Genomic DNA, 19,207 nt, shown 5'->3' with positions numbered 1-19,207 from the left:
GGGGGAAAGGAAAGGGTTGAGTTTTTTTTCATTTTATCATTTTATTTTCTTCTAGTTTTATTGAAGGGGTGAGAATTTTTAAAAGACGGAGTTGCTATAACGAAAAGAGCTGGGATTCTGGGGTCAGAGGTCAAAATTCAGGCTGTGTTGACCTCATCACCTCCCTGAACCTCGGTGTCCTCAAAGGGACAGTGAAGATCCTGGTGGTACTGTTACCAAGTCCAAGCTCTCTCTGCTCGCCGCAGGACAGGCCAATAAATCAGGAGATGAGGTGTTGAGGCAAGGAATAGCGACTTTATTTGGAAAGCCTGCAGACTGAGAAGATGGCGGACTAGTGTCTCTGACTGGGGTCTGGATGCCAGTTTCTTTTATAGAACAGAGAAGGGGAGGAGGTGAGGAAGTGAAGTAAAAAGGCCTTAAGTCTTGCAGATATCTCCTGGAATGGACAGCCTCAGGAAGGGGATGTGTTAATTTCTTCTTTCTTGCAGCCATTCACAGGTGGACAGGGTCAGGATGTTTCCCTGAACAAAGGCACTTCGGTTTAACATTCAAGCAGAGGGGCAGGGTTCCCTATATAGACAGTATCCTTTTACTGAACAAAAGCAAATGAGAAGCAAAGGTTAAAGTAAAAGAAACAGATCCAACCTGTAGTCCGATTTTGTTCATCCCTGTAATTGTACCACACTCATGGGGTTGAGATGGGGTTGAATGGTCCATGTAAAGTGCTTGAAAGAGTCTTGATATTTTATAACTGCTCAATAAATGGTAGTCCATGTTATTGCCACAACTTTATCATGACTGTTATGATTATTTCTAGAGTTCAGTCTTCTCAAACTTAGCAGTAACTTACTAGGGGCTGCTGGCCCCTTGGATGTCCCAAAGAGTGGCTGGCATCTGAGACATGGACCTTTCTTTCCCCTAGCTCTCACAGCCATAGTTCTCTCAGTCTTTGCCCCTGCCCCTGAGTGAGTTGTGGGAAAGAAGGGAGCACCAGCATGCCTCAAGAAATGTGTGTGGAAGTATTGGGAAGCCTGGGCTCCCTTACACAGACTGAGGACCTCATTTTCCAAGGTTGGGTGGAGCTGAAGGAGAATACTCACCTGGGAGATCCAGGTGACTCTTAACTCCAACTCTTGTCTTCCAAGGATCACATTCCTTTTGGGTTTGGGCTTTGAGGCCTGCTGGAGGGCATCCCCACAAGGTGGGGAAGATGACCCTCTCGAAGGGGCTGGTGTAGCAATAGGAGGGAGGCCACCTGTGTGTGCATGGCAGGGGGGTCCCAAGCTGAAACCGAATGAGCCATACTTTGAAGATCAGGTTGGCTAGTTACCGTTCACTTCCTCTTTGTCAGCCCCAGGCTTTTAGTAGAAGCTTGTTCAGGCTTCCCACTTGGGTCGAGCTGGGCTTCAGGAAATCAAGGTGGGGGGGGGGGGAGCTGTGAGTCCACAGTTAGCCCAGAGCATTAATGAGGTAGCAGCGCCTGAGTTCAAAGTGATGGGAGCAGCCGGGGTAACCAGAAGAGCCCCCAAGAGGAAGATGAATCTTGGGGAGCAGAGAGTTGGAAGCAGAGGTCCAGCTGCCTTCTTCCAGGGCCGACCTGGGGAAATTGGGGTTTGACTTTTGTTATGAGGGCTTTGGAGGTTCCTCATAGGAACACGAATAAAAGTGATTTCACTCATAACCCGCCAGTATGTGCTCTGAGCAGAAGACATAACAGGCAAAGTCCTGGAGGTGTCAAAAGGCATGGGCCATGGGTGGTGGAGTCCAGAGGCAAGGACACTGTTGGAGAGGAACCCTCTGAGTGGGGCCGGACGGGAACTTTGAATCAGGGGATTCTGAGGGGCCTTGGCGTAGGGGCAATGTGGGGGAGGAGCCCCTTGAAACAGAGATTGTGGGAGAAGGGGCCCTAAGATGGAGATACTGTGAGAGATGGGAAGATCCGTGAGACAGGGGGATGAGGGGAGACTGGGGGAGAAGGGACCTATGGCAAGTGGGCCCTGAATTAGGGGGATGGTGGGAGATAAGGGGGTGCCTGAAAAGATTATGAGAGATGGGCCCTGGCCCTGTGGTCCCTCCACCTGAGGCCTCCTTCCTGCCTCTTGGACCCCTGGAGGAAGTGGAGCTGGGAGGGTAGGAGGACATTAGCACAGACAATCAGAAACCTGGTTTAGTTTTCTGCTGTGTGACCTCAAGGAAGTCCCTGCCCTCTCTGGGCCTCAGATTGCCCACCTGTCTATGGGAGTGTTTTTACCCTGTACCTGATGAATAGTCTCTCTGGCCTCCCCAGGAGAGGTCCAGGCTCACGTAACCCTTACCGGACTGGGCTCTGCCCTGGGCATCACAGGCGTTTCTGGCACACGTGGCCGCTGCCTTCGGACTGCCTTGCCCCTCAGATTCAGGCACTCCTCCTCAGCATTGTCCTGTGCAGTGGGCACGTGCACACACTCACACTCATGTGGACTCTCAGCATCTCGACCACCCAGCCACCTGTGCTGGGAGGCAGGCAGGCCGGGACCAGCCCCAGGCCTTCCTCTCACTCCAATCTCTGGGCTGTGTTAGCAAGGCTGCCTTGAGGGAAGTGGTAGAGCTGCCCAACCAGAAGGGCTCAAATTCAAAAGACTGACAAGCAAGTGTTGACGTGGATGTGGAGCAACTGTAACTTTGATGCACTGTTGGAATGCAGATGACGCAAGAGCTTTGGAAAGGGCGTGGTTATTTCTATTAAAGATAAACACTGTCTATCCCCCAATCGGCAATTCCATTCCTAGGCATGTACCCAACAGAGATGCACACATGTGTCATCAGAGGATATCACTAGAACGTTCCTCTTCCTAGAGGCTTCCAAAGTGTAAACAGCAAATGTCCATCAACAAGAAAATGGATCAACAAATCGTGTAATAGTCACACAGTGGAAAACTCCGCAGCAATGAAAAAGAGCAGCTACTGATACATGGAACACTGTGGATGACTCTCATAGACATGGTGTGGAGGACAGGAAGCCAGACACATGTGACAGCATGAGACAGCATGCTGTAAGACTGCATTTCTACAAAGTCCAAGAATTGGTACAACTAAACGATGGTGACAGAAGGCAGTTCAGCAGTTACCTCTGGAGGGGGGCTGACTGGAAAAGGGGCACGAGAGACCTTTATGGCTAGTGGCTACATGGAAGTAATTTTTTAAATCATTGAGCTGTGCCCTTGAGACTTGTGCACGTCACTGTATGAAAGTTTATCTCAACAAAAAGAGAGAGAAGAGCATAGTGACTTAGAGCTTGGACAGCCTAGGTTCAAATCCCAGATTTGTCACCCCTCAGCTGTGTGACCTTGGGCAGGTCACTTTCCCTCTCTGTGCCTTGTGAGGATTGAGTGAGCTAATACACGTAGAGTGCTTAGGAGAGGACAGCACAGGGTGGGAGTTCAATGAACCATTAGCATCATCGCCTCCCCCGGTGCCTCTCCAATATGAGAGGATCCAGAGTCTGATTCCCTTCCTCTCCCCTGTTCTGATCCCATGATCCCATCTCCTGGCGAATTCAAGGTGCCCTCACTCTAACCCTTGTGGGGCTACAACTCCATGATTTGATGACTTTGAGATTCCATGACTCCCAAGCTCATGCCAGGCTAAATTCCTGGGGTTCTGTGAATCACCCAGCCACGGGTGCCAGCACAGGGAACACCGTCCTGCCCACACCCCGCGTCCACAAAGCAAGCAAGACACACACACGCGGCTTCTCTGTCCCCACGGATATATTTGATAATTGTCCAGAACCAGAGACGGCGTCAGCCAGGGGGTGAGGGGGAGTAAAAAAGAGCCCAGGGAGGGGGCTGGGTGGCAGGGATGAGGAGAGGGAGAGGAACAGACACACAAAAGAGAAAGAGGAGAGAGGCAGGGGGCGGGGCGGGGCGGGAGCGGGGAGAGAAGCCAGCCAGAGGGGGAAGAGGGGGAGGGAGGCGGGAGATAACTTGAGGGGGCGGGGCCAATGGGAGAGAGGGCCCCTCCCCCCAGAATACAAAATGAGGGGGACCGGAGTGGGCTGTCCTGGGCTTGAGGGGCAGGGTAGAGACGGGTGATGTGGTGGGGTTGAGGTCAGTAGTAGGTTTCCTTCTCCACCCAACCTGGAGAGACAAAGGAGGAAAGAAACAGAGATGAGAGGGAGACGGGCACGGAGAGAAGCACAAGCAGAGACAGACAGACAGCGGCACAGAAAGAAACCAAAAGGGGCAGAGACACAGGGAAAGACACAGAAAGGAGGAGGCCCAGAGAGAAGAGTTGCAAAGAGGGTGGAAAGACAACGCAGGAGGGAGGGGTTGGGGGGAAACAGAGAGTGAGGTTAGTATCAGTCACACAGCACTCTCTCGCCTCCCCTTCCAGCTGCCCCGTCCCGTCCCCCCAGCCTCCCCCCTTGTACCCAGTTAGCCCCTCACCCCCGGGGTTCCTGCGCAGGATGAGTTTGCGGATTTCGTCATAGACGAAGATGAGAAAACTGTAGGGGAAGGCACAGAACCACCAGCTGGGCCTGCGGAGACGAAAGAGCAGGAGGGCGTCAGTGTGGGGCGGAGACGGGGCGGACACACACAGGCAGGGTCCCAGAGGACAGGCGGGGCCGCACTGGGAAGATGCTCCCCTGGTCCTTCGTGCCCAAGGTGAGGGGTGCCCGGGCCATGGCTGTGGGCTGGGGTCTGCACAGCGCCCCCCTGTGAGGGCGTCCAGCGGGGAAGGCTACCCGGAGGATCCCGGAGCAGGTGGTACAGGGCAGGGGAGGGGGCACTCACTTGAGAGGGTACATGCGAAGGGCCACGTCCATGCCGGGGCAGTAGGACAGGAAGGCAGCCAGGGCTGTCTCCTCAAACAACCCGAAGATCAGGATCTTGTTCCTGGAGGCACAGGCAGGGCTGGACCCAGAGAACTCGAGCAGGCACCCCCATCCCACCGAGACAGAGGATCTGCCAAGAGCAGATGCACAGAGACAGACACGGAGACACACAGAGATGGAGACCGAAAGAGGCAGAGAGGCACAGATGGGTCCAGGGAGATGGTGACACCGAAGTATAATGACAGAGACAGTGACACACAGGCAGGGGTATGAAAAGATACAGCAGGGAATTCCCTGGCGGTCCAGTGGTTAGCACTCTGCGCTTCCACTGCAGGGTTCCATCTCTGGTGGGGGAACTAAGATCCCACATGCCGTGCGGCCAAAGAAAAAGATAAAGCAGATCTGGAGAGGGACCAGAGACACCCCAGCAGTGTGCACACACACATATGGAGAGAGAGAGAGACAGAGAATCCAAGATAGATGTGACCACTGGAGAGAAAATCAACTCAGAGGCAAAACTGAAACAGACAGACAGACAGACACGGGGCGGGACGGAGAGCAAGCCCGGCGCCCGCGGCCCTCACTTCATGCCCTGCTGGAAGACGGAGTTCCTCCTGGTCTTACAGATGATCAGGTCAGCCCACTGCACGACCACTATGCTCACAAAGAAGGCCGTGTGGCACGTGAACTCCACCACTTTCCTCTGCTCGTAGGTCTGCAAGGGCGATGACGCGGGTGCCGGTCGGCGGTCAGTGTGGCCGCAGCCCCAGGCCCCACCCTGGGCCCACGTGCTCCTTGTCTGCGCCCCTGCGTAGGGCCCCAGGGCAAAGCGGGGACTCTGTCCAGATGGGATCCCCTAAGGGGCGTGCCTTCCCTCTGTAGTTCAGAGCCCCACGGGAAGAGTCAGGAAATGTACAAGGAATTAGAGAGGGTAATGGTGACCTCGGTTGTGGACCAGAGATCCTGGGAGCCTCCTGAGGGGACTCCAGCTGGGCTTTGAAGGCACAGACAGAGATGGGGAATCGGACAGCAAAGGCGTCTCGCCTGGTGGGGCAGAGAGCATGGCCGGCGGCCAGGACCGCGATGGGCTGGGCCAAGAGCGCCAGGAGGCCCCTTGTGTCCAGCGAGGATCTTGATGCCGCCCCTGGGGCAGAGGGACCATCACAGGAAGCTGCCCCTGCATGGTTGGGACGGCTCGCCCCAGCCCAGGATGCTGTGGGCAGGGACCCCGCCTGGGAGGTCCCAGGCCATGCTGTGGGACCCAGCCCTACGCACCCACTGCTGCCCGTAACTGTCCTCCAGGTCGTTGACGGTGCGGTCATCCCAGTTCAGCCGGATGCCCACCAGGTTGCCAGGCAAGAAGCCATTTTCTGCCAGGATCACAAAGTAGGAGAAAAAGCCACCAAGAGCCTGGATCATTCCTGGGGGAGGAGAGAAGGGAGATGAGAAGAGGCTCAGGTGGGGCAGGCAGCCAGCCCAGGGCACCTCTGAGGCCCCTTGAGACCCACACTGCGAGGATGGTGAGGTACCCGGTCCTCTTGCCTGACATCATCCGGGGCTGAGCTCCCAGAGGGCCATCTGAGGGTGCCACCTGGTGGCAGGAACCTTGGAGACGGGGCTCTCCTGAGGGGAGAACCTGGAGGCTCCCTCCCACCCGCGCCAGGCCACCTGGACATCAGGAAACCCCTGAGGACCCCCTAGGCAGGAATGACCTCCCTAAGCCTCTGACCACCGCCACCAAGCCTCTGCTTCCTGGGACACTCCCAGCAACAGGGCGCTCAGCACCTGTAAGACTGCACACCTCACCCCCAGCAAAGATGGAGAAGGCAGGAGGGCGTGGGGCTCACTCCTGCCCTCAGAGAGCTCACAGGCTGACTGGTCCTTCCCATCACGGTGGCGGGTGGAGCAGGGGAGTGGCCATCCTGGGGCCAGCCCTGATCTGCCACTCAGTATCCCACGTGCTCCCCGGGTGCAGCCCCGGGCCTTTCCTCCACCTGTGCCAGCCCCACCTTGGTGACCACTGCCCATCTGTAAGTCACTCCTTCCAAACCTCCAGCACCAGGTCCTACTTTTCACTCCACTCATTCGGCACAAGGTTTCTGAGCACCCACGGTGGGCCAGGCACCAGGCACCCAGCCATACGCGAGGCAGGGCCCCCAGGTCCTCACCGATCTGTCCGTAGGCCATGCTGATGAGCCTCTCATTGACCAACTTGTCAGTGCGTGGGTTCCTGGGCTGTCTCTTCATGATGTCACTCTCAGCGGCCTCGTACGCCAGCGAGATGGCAGGGACCTGGGCAGGAGAGGCCAGTAAGTCGGGGATTGGGGGGACCCTACCCTCCCGGAGCCTGGGGGTGGCCGGGGCCTCACCATGTCAGTGCCCAGGTCGATGCAGAGGATGGTGATGGTGCCCAGAGGCAGTGGGATGTTGGCCATGATGAACAGCAGGAAGGGCGTGATCTCGGGGATGTTGCTGGTCAGGGTGTAGGCGATGGACTTCTTCAGGTTGTCGAAGATCAGGCGGCCTGTTGGCAGGGGCAGGCTCAGACCTCGGCACCCACACCAGGGCACCCTAGTCCCTCTGCCCCTTCCCTGCCCAGTCCATGCATCCTTTCTAATCCATCCCCCCCACCGCCTGCCTTTCCATACAGATGCCCAACCATGTTGCCCCTGTTCAAACATTCTCAAAATACAACCACTTCGGAAGACTGCTTGGTAGTTTCTTTTCTTTTTTTGGCCGCACGGTGTGGCTAGCGGAATCTTAGTTCCCCAACCAGGGATCAAACCAGCGCCCTTGGCAGCGAAAGCATGGAGTCCTAACCACTGGACCACCAGGGAATTCCCAGCAGTTTCTGTTAAAAGTTAAACATCCCTGCCTCATTGACCCAGCAATCCTCACCTTAGGTTTATACGCAAGAGAAATGAGTGTTTATGTCCACCAAAAAGCAAGTACAAGAATGTTCACCATATGGCATTAGTTATAATAGCCCCAAACCAGAACTGACCCGCTGGCCATCAGTAGGTGAGTGGATAAGTAAACTGTGGTCCGTCCATACAAAGGAATACCACCCGGCGAGAAAAAGGAACGAGCTACTGACACCCCCAACTCCATGGATGAATCTCACTGATGTTATGTTGAGTGAAAAAAAGCCAGACACAGAAGCATTCTTATCACATGATTCCATTTGGAAGAGGTTGGAAACGAATCCATGGTGCTGAAAGTCAGGATAGTGGTTATTTCTGGGAGGGGGGATATAGACCGGAGGGGACCTGATAGAACCCTAACGGGAGGCTGGAAACGTTCTCTATCTTGATGGGGGTCCGGTGGTTGTGTGGGTGCGTGCGTGCATAAAAAGTCACGGAGCTGCCTGACTTTGTGTGAAAGCCATATCCCAATAAAGATTCAATCAGTACAGTGCGTATAAAGTAAAAAGAAACTAAAGATGAACCCAGCCAGCCCCTCCCTCCACCTTCCCCCGTGTGCTGATGAGCAACAAGGTGTGTCATTAAGAAGGCACAGAAGGGCTTCCCTGGTGGCGCGGTGTTTGAGAGTCCGCCTACCAAGGCAGGGGACACGGGTTCGTGCCCCGGTCCGGGAGGATCCCACATGCCATGGAGCGGCTGGGCCCGTGAGCCATGGCCGCTGAGCCTGCACGTCCAGAGCCTGTGCTCTGCAACGGGAGAGGCCACAACAGTGAGAGGCCCACGTACCGCAAAAAAAAAAAACAAAAAAAACAAGGCACAGAGGACTTCCCTGGAGGTCCAGTGGTTAAGAAAGACTCCACGCTTCCACTGCAGGGGGCGCGGGTTCGATCCCTGGTCAGGGAACTCAGATCCCGCAAACTGCGCGGGGCGGCCAAAAACTAAATACATAGGTAGGACCCCATCTATCCTAGCACCCTGCTGGTTTTCTTCTTAGCACTTGTCACAATACGTAATTATGTTTGTTATGTTACAATCTGTTCGTTAACTTGCAGAAGGCTGTCTCTCCCAGCTCCTTGAGGGCAAGGACCCATGTCTGCTCTGCTCACAGCTGTATCTCCAGCCCCTGGCACCAGACACAAGGTAAGGAGTCCAATAAATGTCTGGGCGGCGTGAACGCCTCCGTGAGTGTGTGCTCTGCAGGTGCATGGAGGATGTCTTGGGGATGAGAAAGGGTTAACCATGTGTCCTCTGGGCCACAGGAGACAAGGGATAAGGGCGTTGAACCTGACACTGTAGGCCCCGCTGTTACCGTCTGAATTCTCTCTTATCAGGAGTTATTTTTTACACTGGGGACATTTCAAGTAGGACAGAGAGACTGGAAGAAAATGCATGAACAGTGATTATTTCTGGATGGTAAGATTATGGGTGATTCCAATTTGCTTCTTAATGCTTTTCTACATTTTCTATAATGATCATGAATTACTCTGATAATTAGAATAAAACAGAATGGGAACAAGCCCCATCTGTGGCCGCATCCAGGCCCGTCAGGAGGTGATGCCCGGCGGCCCCACCTGAGACCTCGAGGCCTTGCCTCTGTCTGCAACTCCCTTCGCTGACACTTCTCTACGTGAAGACTCCCACATGGCCCTAGAGACTTGGCACAGGCGATCCCTGTCCCCTTGGGGAGGCTTCCTTGGCCCCTGACTCCAGGCTGGGTGAGGGGCCTCTTCAGGGCTCCCTCAGGACCCTCTGCTTCCCTGAGGTTGTCCTTATGAGTATTTTTTTTTTTAAGACTTTTTTGATGTGGACCATTTTTAAAGTCTTTATTGACTTTGTTACAATATTGCTCCTGTTTTCTGTTTTAGGTTTTTGGCCCTGAGGCACGTGGGGGTCCCAGCCCCCCAACCAGGGATCGAACCCGCACCCCCTGCATTGGAAGGCGAAGTCTTAACCACTGGACTGCCAGGGAAATCCCTATGAGTATTGTTTTTTAATGCTTCTGAATGTGCCTTGCCCACCAGACTGGGCCTGTGCTGGGCGACACCGGGACCCAGAAGTGCATTGGCTGAGTCCTGCCCCCAGGGAGCCCCCAGCTCCTCAGGGGGAGAAAACCGAAAAGGACAAGCGCAGGCTCTGCCGGGGGCCTGGTGGGATTCTGTGGTCTCCCGCCGTGCATCTGCTGCAGCCCTGGCCTCTTCCCCTCCCCCTTCTCGGGCTTCACGCAGCAACCCCAGTCTCCAGGGCCACCTGGGCCAACTCACTCACCCTCCTCCACACCCGTGACGATGGAGGCAAAGTTGTCATCCAGCAGAATCATGTCTGCTGCCTGTTTGGAGACGTCAGAGCCGGCAATGCCCATGGCCACCCCGATGTCAGCCTTCTTCAGGGCGGGGGAGTCGTTCACGCCGTCCCCAGTCACAGCCACGATGGCTCCCTGGAGGGAGAGAGGGTGAGGGTGACGCCCAGAGGCCTGGCCCCAAACCCTCTTCTCATCAAGGACCCCGGAGTCCAGACCCCCGGCCCCCTCCTCCGAGGGACCCCAGCCCGAGCCCACCTGTCTCTGACAGCCCTCCACAATGATGAGCTTCTGCTGGGGGGAAGTGCGGGCGAAGACGATCTCAGTGTGGTTCTGCAGGATCTCGTCGATTTGCTCAGAGGTGAAGTCCTTGAGGTCGGTGCCATGGATCACACAGGCCTTGGCATCCCTGGGAAGAGCAGAGAGTGTTCAGGACATGTGGGGCAGTGACACCTGTTGGACAGACTCACAGACAGGAGAGACAGAGGACCAGGCTCCGATAGAGGGACAAGGGCTCTGGGGGTCAGAGATGAAGGGAAACAGGGGAGGAGGGGGCTGCAGTAGGAAGGATAGAGGGCAGACCTCAGGAAGAACCTTGGGACACTGGACTTAGAGGAACAGAGATATGCAGGCAACTAGGAAATAGAGACAGACGCAGAGAGACATGAGCGTGGGAAAGCTAAGTAAGTCAGAACAGAGATGAGAGACACAGAGAGAGACAAAGACATAAAAGAGAGATGGGAAGAGAGAATGACAGACACAGAAATAAGGGGTCTCACAGAATCCTCTCAGATGTGAATTACTAGCAGCCCATTTTAGAGAGGAGGAAACTGAGGCACAGAGAGGCTAAGTGACTTGCCCAAGGTCACACAGCTCATGTGTGGCAAAGCTGGGATGCGAACCTACCCCTTGCTAACCCCATGCAGCTGTAACACCAGGCTGCCCATCCTCACGATGGTAGAGGAACAGGACCCAGATGCTGAGTCAACAGAGGAGGCCCAGGAGGAGGGGGACCCGCAGTCCCAGAGGGACCTGAGCTGGGCAGGGCGGGGCTCACCGGGGGTTGACCTGGCTGACGGGAATGTTGAGCCGGGCGGCGATGTCCTCCACAGTCTCGTTGCCCTCGGAGATGATGCCCACACCCTTGGCAATGGCCTTTGCCGTGATGGGGTGATCGCCGGTGACCATGATGACCTGTGGGCATCATATGCAAACGGTCCAGCCTCACCGCTGGCCGCTGGGGCCCTGGCCCTGCCTCCCCTGCTGCCCCGGGCCATACCTTGATGCCCGCGCTGCGGCACTTGCCCACCGCGTCAGGGACGGCTGCCCGGGGAGGGTCGATCATGGACATGAGGCCCACGAAGCAGAGGTTGTCGGTGGTGAAGTTCACATCATCACAGTCGAAGGCAAAGCCCTTAGGGAACTGCTCCTCGGGCAGGTAGTAATGGCAGAAACCTGGCGCAGGGAGAGGGGCACAGGGGCTCCAGCCTCGGTCCTCCCTGCCTCCTGCCCGCAGCTCCCGGTGCCAGTAGTCAGGCTCCCTAGTTGGCCAGACAGTCAGTCAACACCCATTTCTGACAGACACCTTCCTGTCTCATTCATTCATGGTGCATTCTGGGAGGCCCTATTCTGAGCCAGGCTCTGGGCAGCCTCACATCCCTCCTTACCCTCAAGGGGCCCCCAGAGCTGGCCCAGCCCCTGCCCCAGCTTGGCTCCACCCTTGGTGCGCACCAAGCACGCGCTCGCCCAGGCCCCCGAGCTCGAGGTAGGCATTCTGGAAAGCCTCCTTCATCTCCTCGTCCAGCGGCTGCTCCTTGCCCTGCAGCAGGATGGTGGCACACCGGTCCAGGATGCGTTCGGGGGCACCCTTCATCACCAGCAGGTACCGGTTGTCATTGGGGTCCTCGGTCTCGTGGATGGAGAGCTGTGGACAGAGCAGAAGGCGGCCGCGCCTGAGCCTCACAGGGAGGGACCCGGAGGCTGCCCTGCACCCAGCTGGGGAAGAGGACCCCCCCTGCCACCCTGTCCGGAGCCACGGATGCCAGGACAGACCACCGCCAGGCTCCCCCAGAGGGCACTGCCCAAATCTCTCTACCCGAGAGATGTGCATCTGTTTCTCAGGCTCTCTCACAGAGACCTCTGCTCATCCCTGCCCGTTTCTGTCTCTCGGTCTTGCAGATATTTCTTCCCCTCTGTGTCTCTCTCACAGAAATCTCAGGGGTCCTTAGGATACGTGCTTCTCTCTCTGGCTTGCCCGACAACCTCTCATCCCGCATCTGACCCATCACCGAATCTGGTCAGCTCACCTCTGAAGTACCCGAATTCTGACCTCTTCTCACCTCCCCTGCCCTCCCATCCAGCCACCACCGTCTCTCATGAAATATCACAGCAGCCTCCACACTGAGTCCCTGTTTCTGCCCTCCCCTCCCCATAATATTTCCTCCCCATGGCAGCCAGAAGAAGCCTTTAAAATATGAGAGTCACAGGACTTCACTGGTGGCCCGGCGGCTAAGACTCCGCGCTCCCAATGCAGGGGGCCTGGGTTCGATCCCTGATCAGGGAACTAGATCCCACATGCTGCAGCTAAGAGTTTGCATGCCGCAACTAAATATCCCTCACGAGGCAACGAAGATCCTGTGTGCCGCAGCTAAGACCCGGCACAGCCAAATAAATAAATACTTTTTTAAAAAATGAGAGTCAGTGAAAAATGGTGCAGCCACTTTGGAAAACAGTCTCTGGCAGTCCCCTGAAAGGTTAAACAGAGTTACCACATAAGCCAGCAGTTCCCAGAGACATGCAAGAGACATGCAAATGATGTCATGCAAATGACATGCAAGAGACATGCAAATGATGTCCACACAAAAACGTGGAGGCAAATGTTCATAGCAGCATCATTCATAGTAGCCAGAGGGTGCAAATAACCCAAATGTCCATTGACAGATGAATGGATAAACAAAATGTGGTCTATCCATTCAATGCAAAATCATTCAGCCATAAAAAAGGATGAAGCACTGATACATGCTACAACATGGAGGAACCTTGAAAACATTATGCTGAGTGAAAGAAGCCAGACATCAAAAAACACATATTGTACGATTCTGTTGCTTAGGGCTCGGGGAGACAGGGGGAGGTAGGGGGATAAAGCTGAGGAGGTGAGGTTGCTTTTTCTTTTTTTTTTTGTGAGGTTGCTCTTTGAGGTGATGGAAATGCTCTAAAACTGACTGGGTAGGGACTTCCCTGGTGGTCCAGTGGGTAAGACTCTGAGCTCCCAATGCAGGGGGCCCGGGTTCGATCCCTGGTCAGGAAACTAGATCCCACGTGCACGCCGCATGTGCACGCAGCAACTAAAGATCCCGCATGCCGCAACTAAGACCCGGCGCAGCCAAAATAAATGAATAAGTAAATAAATATTTTTTAAAAACCCGACTGGGCAGATGACAGCACGTATCGGTGAATATACTAAAACTACTGAATTATGCACATTAAGTGGGTGAGCTATGGTGTGTGAACTGTATCTCTCAATAAAGCAGCTTTTAAAAATGTGGGTCAGGTCCCATCTTGCCTCTGCTCGGTGGCTCATGTCCCCGAGGGTCACACCCAAGTCCTGTCCACAAGGCCCTACGGGACCTGACCCAGCACCCACTGCCCTCCCCTCCCACCACGTTTCCTGGCTCAACGTTCCCTGGCTATTCAGTACATCAACACACTCCTTCGTCAAGACCTTTGCACACGCTGTGCCCGCTGCCCCCAGCCGCCTGCAGGGCTCCCTCGCTCAGCATGGTGACTGGCGGACGTATTCCAAATGTCCTAATGTCCTCATGCCTTTGTCATTGTCTGTCTCCCGGCACTAGAGCATAAGTTCCGTGAGAGGAGGGACTTCACTGCCGTCTGTGTCCGCAGCACCTAACACAAGTGCCTCTGACACGTAGTTGCTGCTCAAAAACATATTTGTTGAATAGATGAATGAGATCTCTGGCTGGTTCCCACTCTGCTGCAGGAAGATCTTTACTCCCCTGCTGCCCACTCCAACAGAGACATTGCTCTCACTCCCGGGTCTGTGTTCCTCTCCCCACTGGGTGGATACTCTTGGACTTATTTTACAGATGGGGAAACCAAGGCTCTGGGAAAGTTAATAACTTGCCCAAAGCAGGAGGGCAGCGGGGCAGAGCTGAATGCTTTTCGGGCGTCATAGAGAAAGTGAGATCCAGGCCGACTCTCCTGGAGAGCCTAGGGTACCTGGTATTTGTTGGTGGAGTTGAAGGGGATCTCAGCCACTTTCTTATTACGTTCGCGCATCAGCTTCACGGAGCCGGAGGACAACTCGATGCACTTGAGCAGGGCAGACTCGGAGGCATCCCCGGCCACATCCCTCTGTGGGGAGAGAGGGCTGTCAGAGCAGAGTAGCGCGGGGTGGGCAGGGGCCAAGCTGAGGCGAGCGGGAGGCCAGATCCACCTTGAGCACAGGGATGTTGTCCTGACCCCCCTTGAAGACGGCACGGTTGCAGAGTCCAGCAATGTGAGACAGGGCCACCCAGGTGTGCGAGCTCTTGTCAAATGAAGTCCCTGAAAAAGGTACGAGTCAGGGCTGGGGGGTGTCCGGGAGCCAGGCCCCCTCGGTCTTGCCTGGGCCCCACCCTCACCTGACTGGTCCTCAGTGGTGTCGGCCTCGTGGATCTGGTTGTCGAACCACATGTGGGCGACCGTCATGCGGTTCTGGGTGAGGGTCCCTGTCTTGTCCGAGCAGATGGTGGATGTGGAGCCCAGGGTCTCTACAGCCTCTAGGTTTTTCACAAGGCAGTTCTTCCGAGCCATGCGCTTGGCGGTCAGGGTCAGACACACCTGGAGTGTATGCAAGGGCAGGGGAGTTACAGGTAGAGTCAGGCGGTGCAGTTGGGCCAGCAACACAACTGCCAACAACCCAACTGCCCAGCCCAGAGAGAATCCTGGGCAAAGAATGGGGTGTCGCCCAGCCACTCCACCCAAGGTATAGACCCACAAAAATGGGCTCAGATGCATCCCAAAGAAATATACTAGAATGTTCATAGCAGCAACATAATAGTCCCAAACTGAAAACAACCCAAATGTCCACTAACAGCAGTAGGGACAAATAAATTGGGGAATAAAAGGTGGGAATACTACACAGCGGTGAAAAAGAACAAGCAACCACTGCCTACAACCGCATGGGTGAAATTCAAAAACATAGTGTTCAGCGAGAAATGAGCCAGAAACAAGAGTTCCTGCTGAATGATTCCACTGATGTGAAGTACAAAAGCTACACGGTTTGAAGCCAGTCTATCCTAGGGGTAACCCTGGGGTTGGAGGGGAGGGGCTGAACAGGTCTGGAGGGGGCTTCTGGGGAACTAGATCTGGGTGCAGCTGACCTGGGGTGTGTTCAGTTGCCTGCAGCTCATCAGGCAGTACCTTCATATGTGCAACTCTTGTTTGTATAGTGTAGGTCAATGAAAGGCCTTTGACTTAGAGTAGCTTGGAATATGCTAATATGGAAATATGCTAAAATGTTGCAGGATCTACTAAGTAAAAGCATCAAGGAACAGAACAGTATTCCTAGGATGGTCCCTTCTGTGTACCCTGAAAACAATGACTACGTACGTGGCAATATGCCCACCGTTGCCGGGAACAGGGCAGAGAGCCTGCTTCCGGAGGGGGGCTGACGGCTGGGCAGTGGGTCGGGACTGTTATTTTATTTTTTAACTATTTTAATGTATGCTTTAGACTTTTTACCGTGAGGTTGTGCTTCTTAATTTTGTAAGTTAACTTCAAAAATGATAGGGCCGTTAGCCCTTTCTGACTGGCAGTGTTTCTCAAGATTCTTTGTTGGTTGTTTTTTTTTCGGGGGGGGGGGCCATGCTTCTCAGCTTGTGAGATCTTAGTTCTCCACCAGGTATTGAACATGGGGGCCCTCAGCAGTGAAAGCGCGGAGTCCTCACCACTGGACCGCCAGGGGATTCCCTGTTGGTTTGTTTTGTCAATGAGGCCCTCTGAGCCCCAGGACCCGCCTCATTCCACATCTGGCAGGCTTGGCCCTTGACGTCCAAGTTGCAATCATGATTGTTGCCATCGGGCCCCAGCCCCCTCCTCCCTCAGACCCAGGGGTCCGGGCCTTACAGTAACAGTGGCCAGCAGGCCCTCTGGGACATTGGCCACGATGATGCCGATGAGGAAGATGACAGCCTCGAGCCAGGTGTATCCGAGAATGAGGGAGAGGATGAAGAAGGAGACGCCCAGGAAGACAGCCACGCCAGTGATGAGCTGGATAAAGTGCTCGATCTCAATGGCGATGGGCGTCTTGCCCACCTCCAGCCCGGAAGCCAGAGTGGCGATGCGGCCCATGACAGTGCGGTCACCCGTGGCCACCACCACGCCCCGAGCTGTGCCTGTGGGGTCAGAGGGGACTGGGCTGAGACTCAGCGAGCTTCAGAGGGACCCCGAGCCCCTGAGGCACGTCCATCTATCTGGACGAGCCCGGCCCCACCTGGGTGCCCGAACTGCCCCTCCCCGCTGCCTCACCTTCCACACAGTTGGTGGAAAAGAAGGTGATGTTCCGAGTCTCCAAGGGGTTGTCGTGAGTGCAGTCGGGGGAGCGGGTCTGGGGCTCTGATTCACCCGTGAGGGAAGAGTTATCCACCTGCGGACACAGGAGACAGGTGTCAACCCCGGGCCTGGGGTCAAGGGGCATTTGTCCAGAGGAGATTTCAAGATTTTTGTTTGTTCGTTTGTTTTGTTAACGAGGCTGAAGGCTGTGTCCCTGGGAGTCACAGCTAGAAGTCTGGGTGCCTGTGTCTGGGAGGACAGAGGTTGGGCTCTTGAAGCTGGGGAGGGTACACGGCTTCTTGCCAAGGCCTAAGGTACCTGGAGGTCAGAGGTACTGGATCTGAGGGAGGAGGGGGCCTGGACTGCAGGGTCCTGGGGGAGGAGGGGCCGGGGGCCTGGACTCCTGGGTCTGAGGGAGGAGGGGTCCAGGGGCCTGGACTCCTGGGTCTGAAGGAGGAGGGGGCTGGGGCCTGGACTCCCGGGTCCTGGGGGAGGAAGGGCTGGGGGCCTGGACTCCTGGGCCATTCCAGGAAGGGCAGAGCTGGGCCCCAGGCCCCTGGCCCACCTTGCAGCCGTGGGCTGAGATGATGCGCAGGTCGGCTGGGACTCGGTCTCCGCCCTTGATCTCCACCAGATCCCCGACCACCACCTCCTCAGCATTTACCTGCATCTTCTCACCTTCCCGGATCACCAGGGCTTGCTGGGGGGAAAAATGGAGAAGAGTCACCTCCCTGACTCCCTCTACCTGGGGTCACTGGGCATAGCCTCGCCCGCCTGTTCACCTCCATCTGGCCCCTTCCTGGGTACCCCTCACCTGGGGAACCATGTTCTTGAAGGATTCCATGATCTTGGAGCTCTTGGCTTCCTGGTAGTAGGAGAAGCAGCCGGTGATGATGACCACGGCCGCCAGCACGATGCCCAGGTACAGCTGTGGGGAGATGCAGGGTCACAGCCCGCCCTGGAGCAACTCCCCACCACCCCCATCCCGAGGTCTGTGGAACCTGGGAAGAGAGCTTTGAGTCATTGGGGTCTGTATTTGTATGTCTGACCTCAGGTTGTGTCCATTTGAGAGTCTGTGTCTCTGTCTGCCTGTCCACGTTTGAGTCCCTCTTTCTTTCTTTCTTTTTTTTTAAATGTTTGTTGTTTATATATTTATTTATTTATCTATTTGTTTATTTATTGGCTGTTCCCCGGCCAGGGATCGAACCCAGGCCCTCGGCAGTGAAAGCATGGAGTCCTAACCACTGGACCACCAGGGAAGTCCCATACTTCACCTTTCTGAGTCCCAGTTTTCCTCATAGCTTCTCTGGTTCTCTCACTGGGTGACTGTGAGAGTTAGATGAGAAGAAGTTGGAGGCTGGGCTTTGAAAAGTCTAAAGGGAGAAGTGGGGTGTGCATACGTGTCCCTACATGTATGAGCCCTTGGGCACAGCAGGGTGGAGGGCACTCACGTTGTCACCAGAAGGATCATCCTCGGTGCCTGCCTGGATGCCGTAGGCCAGGAAGCAGAGGATGGCCCCGATCCACAGCAGGATTGAGAAGCCCCCAAATAGCTGGCGGCAGAACTTGACCCACTCTGGGGTGGTGGGCGGCGGCGTGAGCGCGTTAGGCCCATCGCGGGCCAGGATCTCCTGGGCTTTGCTGTGGGTCAGACCCTAGGGGACACAAGACTCACACAGAACCCTCCCGGAGCAACCCTGGCACCCCCAACACTTCCCGAGTGCCCCCAGGCACCCAAGGGTCACGGCTTCCCATCCCCTCCCCCCTCGGACCCTTCTCCCTCCGGTCCGGCCCCACCTGCACACAGTCGGTGTTGTATTTCCGGCAGACCTCTTCCACTGACATCTTGTGCTCTGTCTGAGGAACAGGAGTTTGGGGGGATCGGGTGAGTGAGGAGGCCGGGCAGTGGCGGGTGGGGCCTGCTCTGGGTGGGTGCAGAGGGTGGGACTTACCATAGCCACCTCCTTTTTGAGGTCATCCAGGTCCCGGCGGTCTTTGGTGCCCTTGCCCTTCTTGGGCGAGCCCTTGTCATCTTTCTTGTCCTGCGAGGTGGCGACACGATAGCTGTCAGAGCCACCAGACTGCGGGCGAGAAGGGGTTACAAGGGGACACCAGCCCTGCGTCTGCGCAGCTGCGTCTCTGGGCAGGGGCTGGCTCTGGGGGCTCAGTCTGTCTCTGCCCTGCGGCTCTGGGTATCTCTCAGAACCCCTGAGTCTCATCTCTTCCTGCTGGCCTCTCCGTCTCTGGCTCCATGTATCTCTGGGTCTCTGTCCCTGAGAGTCTCCATCTGGGTCTGTCTGTGCCTCTCTCTCTCTCTCTGTAGGTCTCTCCCCTTCAGTCTCCATGTGTCTTTTTATCTCTCTGTGGCTTCTTCTCCCTCTCCCTGGGCACTTAGTCTGTCTCTTGCTAGGTCTGTCTGTCTCTCGCTACGTCTGTCTCTCTCTCTTGATCTATCTCTCCAGGTCTCTGTTTGTGCCTCTCTGTCTTATTCTGTTTTGTTTCTGTCTCCTTGTACCTCTTTATCTATCCTTCTCTTCATGTGTGTGTATCTCTGTCTCTCTGTGGCTGCTTCTCTGATCTCTCTCTCCCTCATCACTTCATATTGTCCGTCTCTGTCTC

At 55.6% G+C, this 19,207-nt stretch overlaps 1 protein-coding gene and 1 long non-coding RNA gene across 2 annotated transcripts; both read right to left on the bottom strand.

Annotated features, from left to right (window-relative positions):
- Nucleotides 1–258: 258 nt before the first annotated feature.
- Nucleotides 259–2,537, bottom strand: LOC141277155 (uncharacterized). The gene is made up of 3 exons (XR_012328004.1): nucleotides 2,316–2,537; nucleotides 1,101–1,597; nucleotides 259–521 (listed from the first exon to the last, which is right to left on the bottom strand). It is a non-coding gene; the product is annotated as an uncharacterized lncRNA (long non-coding RNA).
- A 1,231-nt stretch (nucleotides 2,538–3,768) lies between these two features.
- Nucleotides 3,769–18,632, bottom strand: ATP1A3 (ATPase Na+/K+ transporting subunit alpha 3). The gene is made up of 22 exons (XM_033844027.2): nucleotides 18,541–18,632; nucleotides 18,386–18,445; nucleotides 18,040–18,243; nucleotides 17,403–17,516; nucleotides 17,154–17,288; nucleotides 16,565–16,682; nucleotides 16,163–16,431; nucleotides 14,677–14,875; nucleotides 14,490–14,599; nucleotides 14,273–14,407; nucleotides 11,768–11,960; nucleotides 11,316–11,491; nucleotides 11,094–11,230; nucleotides 10,295–10,445; nucleotides 10,006–10,174; nucleotides 7,186–7,340; nucleotides 6,985–7,108; nucleotides 6,092–6,237; nucleotides 5,401–5,531; nucleotides 4,776–4,877; nucleotides 4,428–4,519; nucleotides 3,769–4,118 (listed from the first exon to the last, which is right to left on the bottom strand). Exons 1-22 carry the CDS (start codon nucleotides 18,541–18,543, stop codon nucleotides 4,090–4,092), a joined length of 2,952 nt encoding a protein of 983 aa, XP_033699918.2. The 5' UTR covers nucleotides 18,544–18,632; the 3' UTR covers nucleotides 3,769–4,089.
- Nucleotides 18,633–19,207: the final 575 nt, after the last annotated feature.

Source organism: Tursiops truncatus, chromosome 19, assembly GCF_011762595.2.
Source record: "Tursiops truncatus isolate mTurTru1 chromosome 19, mTurTru1.mat.Y, whole genome shotgun sequence".
Taxonomy (NCBI): domain Eukaryota; kingdom Metazoa; phylum Chordata; class Mammalia; order Artiodactyla; family Delphinidae; genus Tursiops; species Tursiops truncatus.
Note: the sequence above shows the minus strand (reverse complement) of the source record. Positions and strands in the feature narration are given on the sequence as shown.

Excerpts from the sequence above, each read along its gene's own strand:
- ATP1A3 (XM_033844027.2), bottom strand. Across the intron at positions 11,961-14,272 it reads ACTCCACCAACAAATACCAG|CTCTCCATCCACGAGACCGA; the intron begins GTACCCTAGGCT and ends CTCTGTCCACAG. Across the intron at positions 7,109-7,185 it reads TCGACCTGGGCACTGACATG|GTCCCTGCCATCTCGCTGGC; the intron begins GTGAGGCCCCGG and ends TCTCCTGCCCAG.